Raw genomic sequence first — 9,839 nt, forward strand, 5'->3', positions numbered from 1 at the left:
GATGTAGAGTAAAGAAATAAGACAGAGATCAATGAGAGATTGGAGTGAAAAAGCTTAGGAAAAGTCAAGTCTCTTTACAAAAAAGGCCTATAGGTAGCTTGATAATGAAATCCTACTGGGGTAAGGAAATAAACATATTATAGTAACAATAAAATCCCTAAAATGCTAATAATACAAACGAAACAGAATAAGTCTAATTTCCATCTGTGTGCCCCAGCCAAATTACTTAATTTGTTCCCGGTTAGATACTTTAGAAGATAGTAGTTGAAGAATTGTTGAATGTCCTAATTTATGAGTCTTAAGCTTCTTTAGGTGATGGAATACAAAATGAATATTATATTTTTCCATGTATCTTTCTCTCTCCCTATCTCCCTCCGTATATATTATATTATAATATATTTCACATTAGAACTAACATCTGTGGAATAATGACATTATGATCAATTGAGGATCTATGAATATCATGACTACTGCACTAATTCTCAATATGTGCGTTTCTTTTAAATCATTTCCCATCGTTTTTGAATTAATTGGTTGTTCCCTGTCAAGTCGGTTTGTACAGCATCTTATCCAAACAATCTGAACCTCTATGTGTTGTTACCATTGCCAATGCAATTTCTGAGGATTTCATTTTTCCTATTTAAGGTTTTTTCTTTTGAATTTACAAATCTCTTGATGAATCCTTCATTCATTGTTTGCTTATTGCTGAATCTTGTTTTTCCCAAAAGATTCCTTACATTTTTCATATCATCAGTTAATTACTTTCAAACCCTGAGTAATGTACAAAGCCAAAGAAGAATCAATTAAATGAGTCATTAGTGTAGATGAAATGTCGTGCATAGGGCCCTTTTCTTTTGAGCAGCCCCTGACAAATCTTCAGTCCTGTTCTTACCATATTGTGGGAGTCTATTTGTTTCTTCTATTTTTTTGTTGCCAAATTGCTCATCCAAAATATGTGTCTTTTTCCATTTTGCCTTTGTACTTACGATTTTAACGTAAGAGAATCACTTTGCTTGATTCTAACAGAGTGATTTCATTCAGGAACTTCATGCAGTTGGTTTTCTCTGCGGAGGATACTGGGAGGGTCCTAAAATACAACCCAACCACAAAGGAGACCACTGTTCTTGAGAAGAATCTCCAATTCCCAAATGGTTTGTCTCTAAGCAAGGATGGTTCCTTCTTTGTTTTTTGCGAAGGATCCATAGGCAGGTGAGTTTGTATCTTCTTTCGAACACATTCAACTTACCATGTTATGATCACTGTGTGTCAATTCTACCCTGCGTTTAGGTCTGGGCCATACTTGAGTAGGTAGGCTATACACGATGAGTCATGGACCCTTGGTTCTTTTCCATGATATGATGGATGTTGTCTTACACACACTGCAATATATTTGATTGCCAGGGAACCAAATTTGGGGATGAAAACTTTCTCCTGGATCCTATGAATCTTCTTTGCAGTTTTTGGGTAATTTTGAGGCTAGGATACCATTGATCTCGAATGATTAAGCTGTTAAGAAATTGGCATCAAAAATTTATAACAAGTACAGTTCGACTGCACCTAACACTGTTGTCATAATGTACGGCCACACCATAGCTTAACTGGATTGGGCCTGAAATGAATATAACAGAAATGATTGGAAATAGGCAGGTACAAAAGTTCAAACTTATGACTTGAACCAAGCTTTGATACTCTGTCAACTTACTCGTATTTGAGAGGTGCTCAATAATTCATATCAAGCAGAACTCAATGTATTAATGATTACTTTCATGTAAAATCTCATATGCCATCTTCACGTAAGCGTCTCAGAAAGCCGGTAACTACTGGTTCCTGGAGAATCAATATAAATTTCACTTCAAAAGCTGCAGGAGGTGTTTACAAGAAATTAAGTGCAAAGCACCGTACTTTACCCTGCTTATTTTCCGTTTAGGGAAGGGTGATAAGAATTAAGAATTGGGATTTCTTCTGGGTCAGAAAAGTATGACGGAAGCTTTTTCTGTATGATTACAAAATGAACAAGCATCCAGAGTAAATTGGTCTGATATAATTAATTGTGGATAAGATACCTCAGAATATTATGTGTACTGTTTGCAGCTATCTTAAGCTAAAAATATATTTGTCAATCATTTTGTACTTAATGATAAATCCCATTTCATTATGATGTAGATTACGCAAGTATTGGTTGAAAGGTGAAAAAGCAGGAACTTCAGAAGTATTTGCCGTGCTGCCTGGATTTCCTGACAACATCAGAACTAATGAAAATGGTGACTTTTGGGTAGCAGTCCATTGTCGCCGGAATATGTACACTCATCTCTGTGCTTTATTCCCTCAAATAAGGAAATTCCTACTCAAGCTTCCAATTTCAGCAAAGATTCAGTTCCTGATTCACATTGGGGGCCGACCCCATGCAGTCGTTGTGAAGTACAGCCCAGAGGGCAAGATTTTGCAGATATTGGAAGATAGTCAGGGTAAGGTTGTTAAAGCTGTCAGTGAAGTGGAAGAAAAGGATGGAAAATTATGGATGGGGAGTGTTCTGATGCCCTTCATTGCAGTCTACAACTTAGCTTGAGGTAAAAGAGTCAGTTTACCTAGTACTATTAGAATGTTAGAGGTTTCTTCAACCTCTCATTCCCTCCCTCATTTCTTCTCTATAATTTTCCTACTTTAAAAATGTTGAGGGCTGGGATTGTCGCGTCGTGCATCTCCGTTGTAGGTGTTTCCAAAATGTATGCTTTAACTTTGTAATGACCTCGTTTCTAATTATACAGGGGTTAATTTGCTTCATCATCTATTGTTTCTACATCTGCACTTCACCAAGTAATTTATTATTATGTATTGGTTAAATACTGGATATAATTGAATCAGAGCACTGCTTTGATTACAGGTAATATTTCTCGAATCAGAAAAGGATATCACACACAGTTACTACAAATTACAAGTAGGTAATGGCAGAGATATTATAACCATGAGAAATTATAATTTATGAACATGCTTGCTTTAGGCAGCATTGGCACCTATATGTATGAAAAATACGAATTTCATTTAAAAAATCTGAACAAGGAGCTGGGCCACCAAGAAATCTCACTCGTGGTTAAAAGATGAAAACCAAATGAAAATTTCTAATGTTTTCTTAAGCTGCACATAAGAGCATCTCCACCCATAAGGGCTAAGTCTAGGGTAGGGGCAAGCAAGTGCTGCCACTATTCACGTGAATAGTGTCAATCTTGCCATTTGTGGTTCCACCCATGAGGGCTAAGTCTAAGGCAAGTACTATTCATTGTACTTTATTTACTATTTTTTTATACTTTAAACCATTAATTTTGATAATGTTTTGTAATTAAATTTTCGGATAAAATTTTTGCTTGTCACGTGTCCATTATGTTTCAGAAAAGATTTTCGAATGAGAATCTCGGTTGCTACATGTCTTATTCCAGATAAAATTTTCGGATATTCATTAAAAAAAATTATAATCTCATATTTCAGATAAGATTTTCACCCTCTAAAATTGTGCCACGTGTCATCTCTATCTTCTGAATCCCTCTATAAAACTACACCATCAACTCATACATCTCACACCATCTCTTATCTATTCCTTCATTTCTCAGATTTTACAAAACACATTCTACTCTCAATGTCAAACTTGAGGAGAGTGTTGGAGAGGCAACAGAAAGAAAGGGAAGAAATCCGGCGTAGACGTGCTGAAGAAGATCGGACGCCGATGAAGAAGATGAACAAATGCTTGCAGCAGCGGTGTGTATGCTTAATCAATCAAGGCAACACCGTCGTCCTCGTGCCCCAAATGTGGACATACGTAGGGAGTCTCGGAGTAAGAATCTCTTGGAGGATTACTCTATCCCAAATTCATTATATCATGTTTCTAAGTTTCGAGAGAGATATAGAATGCAGTCACATTTTTTCCAAAAAATCATGCATGATATTTGTAACTACGACACATACTTCATTCAAAAGCATGATGCTGTTGGAATTTTGGGTCTTATCCCGGAGCAAAAACTTACAGCTGCTTTGCGGATACTTGCTTATGGGGCATCTGCAGAGCAGGTGGATGAGATTGCAAGGATGGGAAAATCAACTATCCTAGAGTGCTTGGTGAGATTTTGTGATCCAGTGAAAAATTTGTACACGAGGGAGTACCTTTGCAAACCCACGCCGAGGGACCTGCAAAGGCTGCTACAAAAAGCAGAGGCTCGAGGTTTCCCAGGCATGATTGGAAGCATTGATTGCATGCACTAGCAGTGGAAGAATTGTCCTACTGCTTGGCAAGGAGAGTACGGGAATCGGAAGGGCCAAAAAAGTATAATTTTGGAGGCCGTAGCTTCATTCGACTGTTGGGTTTGGCATGCCTTCTTTGGGGTTGCCGGATCTCAGAATGACCTCAATGTCCTTGGTCAATACCCGGTGTTCGACAAGGTATTGCGAGGTCATTCCCCCCAGGTCACGTACCAAATCAACAATACCGTATACTCTGGTGCGTACTACCTTGCCGACGGAATTTATCCTAGGTGGACGACATTCGTGAAAACAATTCTGAATCCCCAATCCGAGAAGGAAAGAAGCTTTGCTTCATTTCAAGAAGGTTACAGGAAAGACGTGGAAATGTGTTTCGGTATCTTGCAAGCTCGTTGGGCAATTATCAGGGGTGCTGCTCGGATGCTAGATGAGGAGGTGCTGAGGAGTATTATGATGACTTGCATCATCCTCCACAACATGATTGTGGAGGATGAGTATGACTACGATGCTCAAGAGGTGTTTGAACCCGATCCCATGAACACGGCATTGACAAGAATATATGAAAGGCCGATGGGACCAAATGGACTACCAATGGAGCCCGAACCGTTAGTTCGGGATGGTCGATTCAACAACCCCATGATTGATCGTTATCAAGAAATGCAATCTTCATATGTTCACGAGAGACGTCAAGTTGACTTGATCGAGCACTTATGGGAGATGAAAGGCAATCACAATGGATGAAGTCAAGATTAGTGCTTTGTTTGGAATTATGCTTTATTTTTAATTATGCTTTATTTTGTGTGTGGTGTTTTTTGGAATTATGCTTTTATTTATTATTATTATGCTTTTGTGTATGGTTTGTTTTGTGTGTTGTTTGCAATAAATTAAGGTTTGTTTTTAATTAATCTTTGTTTTGATGCTCAAATGTTTTTAATAAATAGTCATATTATTGAATGCTTTTTTTATTTAATGAAAAGGAAACAATACAACAAATTAAAGGATAATACAACAATACAATAATACAACATATGGCAAAGGTGTTTCAATACAACCTAATGGTTTTCATCATTTAACCAATCCGTATTACTAGGTCCATCGTCATGGAAAAGTTTTCTTCTCATCACATCCCTTCGTCTATGCTTCCAATAGGCATTTGTTTCAGGAGACATATGGCTCGTATCCATGGCCATGATTTTCATCTCTCTATCATCCATGTCTTTTTCTTGTGCCTGCTGCTGTTGAATTGCAAATGTTTCCTCTCGTGCCTTGTCCACTTCATCTCTTTTCAAGTCTCTCTCAATTCTTAGTGAGGTGTTCTTAGCTATTTGCTCCAATAATTGTACACATTCATTGTTCGAAGTGCCCCCTCTCTTGGCCTTTGCCGCCTTTCTCCCAATAGGTCTCGGCGGACGTGGGAGTGGTGACTCCATTTCCATTGGGGAGTCCAATGGTGAATCGGTTGATGGCGAATCGTGGAGCGGCGTCTCATTCAACACAACCGGCGAACCGGGGGGAATAATTTTGAATCTCAAACAATCCTTCACAACTTCCCAACATTGAAAATGCACGAAACTTTTTTTGTCTTGCCCCATGGCACCGAACCACATTTGTGCTTGGATGATCTATTAAAAATAAATAATTGGAAGTGCAAGAAAATATAAACTATTTTGAAATGCAAGAATAAAATTGATTATGCAAGAAAATATAGACAAATTGGAAATGCAAAAAGAAAAAAAAAAGATTATGCAAGAAAAAGAAATAGAATATGCAATAAAAAAAAAGTTACATTAAATTGATTAAAATGGAAATTATAAATATTTTACCTCATCGGATAGATTTTGACCATTTCGAATGTTTTCCCTTGCTTTTGTCAAGGCATTTCTCCATTTCCCTAACTCTTTATTCAGAAGTTTCCATCTACTACACAAGGCCATTTCAGTCCGAATGGAACCCGATCTTTGAAAAAATTCTCCATGAATTTTGCTCAACATATGATGGAACTTCATCTCATTGCCCGTGATAGGGTCATGACTAACATTCACCCAAGACTGACACAACGCAATATCTTCTTGAGTTGACCCAAGCCTCCGGTTTCGACAGAAGATGCAATTTGTTTTTTATTTATTTATATACAAATGGAAAGTAGTAGAAAAATGTGACTGGAGAGTAAAAAATATTGGAAGGAGAAGAGTTCGTATGGAGAATTGGTGTGGGAAGTGAAAAATGTGAGTGGAGAGTAAAAAAAAATATTGGAATGAGAAGAGTTTGTATGGAGAATTGGTGTGGAAAGTGAATAATGTGAGGGGAGAGTAAAAAATATTGGATGGAGAAGAAATTGTATGAAGATTTGGTGTGGAAAGTAAATAAAATGGTTAGGTATTTATAGGGAAAAAATACATAATTTTTTGGTATTTTTTAAAAAAAATTTCAGAATTTTTTCTATTTTTTTTGCAATTTTTTTATCCAAAAAATGAGAACCATCGGATTTCTGGAAAAAAAACCGATCGGAGCGTCCCGGTTGCGACACGTGGCACATGCTCGTTGGGTTCTGTCAACGCTGACGTTAGCACGCGGAAGTCAAATTTTTTTACCGTTGGCGCATGAAACTCACGCGTCAACGGTAAAAAAAAATTGAATTACCGTGCGCGGACTTCACAGCCCTCGGGCTAAAGCCCAGGCGAAACTTGCCCTTGGGTCTGCCCGAGCTGGTGGGACCCAGCTCTTGTCCAGGCCTCTTCTCTCGCACTGGAGGGCGTTTGGGCTCGGTCGGGGGGCCTTTTGCCCGGGTTTGAAGCAGCGCTGGAGCAACTCTAAGGGTGCCCCTTTTTGCCACCATTATTCCTTAAAGCAAATCTTGAAGCAGCTCATCCATTTTTGCAAGAAAAGCTTAACCAAATATCTTTCTCTCATGCAGAGCCTCTTAAACACAAAATACAGCAAGACTCAAAGTGATGATTGGATTGGATTCTATAATATGTTAAGCATAACTCCATCAAATATCTTTCTCTCACGCAGAGCCTCTTAAGTATGAAACTAACTAGATTGGATTGTACTTGACCAAAAAAAAAAAAACTAGATTAGATTGTATTCCCAAAAGCAAATAAATCATCCGATCCAATTATGTCGGTTTTTGAAATTAGGAATCCAATTCAATTCGTTAAATCACCGAAACTGATTAAAATTGTATTGGATTGATTGGTTTGGGCGGAATGGATTGAATTGGATTGGATTCTCATAAGTAAATCCGTCATCTGTCAGTTTTGGAAATTAGAGATCCTATCTAATCCACCAAATCATTGAAACCGATTAAAATTGTATTGAATTGGATTGAATTGGTCGTTTTGGGCAGATTAAAGTGAATCGTGCACACCCTAAGAAATACCATTACAACAATAGCTAGTCAACATCACAGTATTAAAAATCGATATTTTGCCGATATTTTGGCAAAATTATCGTTTTTTTTGTCTAGCGATATTTTCGCACAAATCCATTTATATATCATCAATTTATCGATAATTTCCTCAATAATTTCGCCGATATTTCGGCTACGATATTTTCGTTCAATTGGCAACTTCAAATGGTCAATAATATATCGCGATATGAACTTTCAAAAATTAAACAATTAAACTCACTCACCCTCTTGCGCACGCTGGGGCTCAAACCCCTCTCCACTCCGAAAATTGCAGCCTCTTAACCACCACGCTGGTCATAAGTTTGTGATTATAAACTATATAATCTAATATATATAATACAGTACTTGCGAGCTGGTTTTCAAGTTTCAACTTTTCAACTATTCACCACGTTTCAACTTACTCATTCACCCCACCATTCAACCACACACCTAACTAATTAGTTGTAGTCATATTTCTATACATATAGTTAGGTAATCCTATTTCTATATATACAAATAAAATCAAATGGTCCCATGCCGTCTCTTGTTTCTCAACATCTCTCCAAAACAAAACATAATGCTCATATTTTTCTCAACATCTATCAACCTCAATTTCCTCACAAGTTCATAGTAAGTTATTCTCATTCATTATTGTTATTTAATTTGCATGTTTATTATTATCTATTCCAAATTTTTGGTGGTATTATATTTTAAATTGTGTCAATTACTTACTTAGTCAATGACATGTGGTTTTTAATTTTTCTATTCTTTATTTGGTCACTTACATGTGTATTTATTGTCTCTAAATTCATTATTAAAGACTTTATATGCTTCCATCACATTTTGTTACACTTGTTTCATTATTGTTTTCTTGTTGGTCCATGCATATTCTATTTGGCCTTTACACAAAGAGTTTCATATTTAAGGTAAGTTTACAAACTTATATATATGTTATTGTAATTTATACAACAACAAAAAATTTGTGTGAACTGGTGCATGTGATATGAGAACCAAATAATACTTGCATGTTAATTCTTTGAAGTAATTAAGTAATGTTGTATAATTATTCTCTAGGATAATTTTAATATGTTTAATGTTATTTATTATTTTATTACTGAATTGGATTATTATTCATTATTAGGTTTTATTATTCAATATTATTTTCGTAATTACTTAAATTCCTACAATCATTTTCCTTGCTTCCTATTTAATTCTTCCGTAGAATAACTTTATTATTTAGGTTCTCTTATATAACCGTCACTATTATATTTTTTGGCCAAAAATAATTACCTAATTTCTATGACAAATAAATATAGGTACGTTTAAGATGTCTAGTGGAGTTACTAAACGTGATTCAGCTTGGGAACATGGAGACCCAATAGACGGAAACAAAAATGGCTCAATTTGCAAATATTGTGGTCGGGTAATAAAGAGTGGTGGAGTGACACGACTTAAGTATCATCTTAGTGGATTAGATCCAGGAAATAATGTCCAACGATGCGATAGTGTTCCCCCAGAAGTGAAGGCATTCATCACCACATTGTTAAAAAATAAACAACACCAGAAGGAAAAGAAAACACATGGAATGGAAAATATTCGAGCTGGACTACGAGGAGAAGTCATTGGCCAAGCGGTTGACAGTGATGACGATGAGGATGAGGATGAATGTGATGATGACATGGGACCTGAAGAGCGACGCAATTTTAAACAAGCATTACGTGCCTCCAAACAGTCAGCATGGGAAAGAGAACACCTCCACAAACTTCCTAATAGAGCACAAGTTTCCGGGACAAGTGGTGGTGCACAGATAAGACGGGGAGCAAGTGTTAGGGAATCACAACCAACACCACCAATGGCCCCAAGTTTATATAAATCATCCAAAGCACGCCAAAAGAGTGTTTGGAGTTATTTCACTGGAGGTAATGTGAAGGAGGAATGGGGCGTCTAATTAGCAAGTTCTTTATCTATGACAATGTCCCTGCTGAGAAGGCATCATCACATCATTTCAAAAATATGGTATTGGGATGTCAACAGGCCAGTGTTGGAGTACAACCTCCTACTCCCTATGAGGTAAGAAACAAATATTTGGAAATGGAGTATAAAGACATTAGCGAGTATGTCAACAAGTTGAGGTCAAAGTGGGAAACTAATGGTTGCACAATCATGTGTGACGGATGGACTGGCCCGACCAGATTGTCTATCA

At 37.0% G+C, this 9,839-nt stretch overlaps 1 protein-coding gene across 1 annotated transcript in view; it reads left to right on the plus strand.

Annotated features, from left to right (window-relative positions):
• LOC117632322 (protein STRICTOSIDINE SYNTHASE-LIKE 3-like) overlaps positions 1-2,784 on the plus strand; it is a 5,079-nt gene extending 2,295 nt beyond the window's left edge. The window contains exons 3-4 of the mRNA XM_034365765.1: positions 1,042-1,209; positions 2,164-2,784. Of these exons, the coding sequence (XP_034221656.1) occupies positions 1,042-1,209; positions 2,164-2,566 (571 nt within the window). The 3' untranslated portion in view covers positions 2,567-2,784. The remainder of the gene's footprint in view (positions 1-1,041; positions 1,210-2,163) is intronic.
• The last annotated feature ends 7,055 nt before the right edge of the window (positions 2,785-9,839 follow it).

Source organism: Prunus dulcis, chromosome 6, assembly GCF_902201215.1.
Source record: "Prunus dulcis chromosome 6, ALMONDv2, whole genome shotgun sequence".
NCBI classification, from domain to species: Eukaryota; Viridiplantae; Streptophyta; class Magnoliopsida; order Rosales; family Rosaceae; genus Prunus; species Prunus dulcis.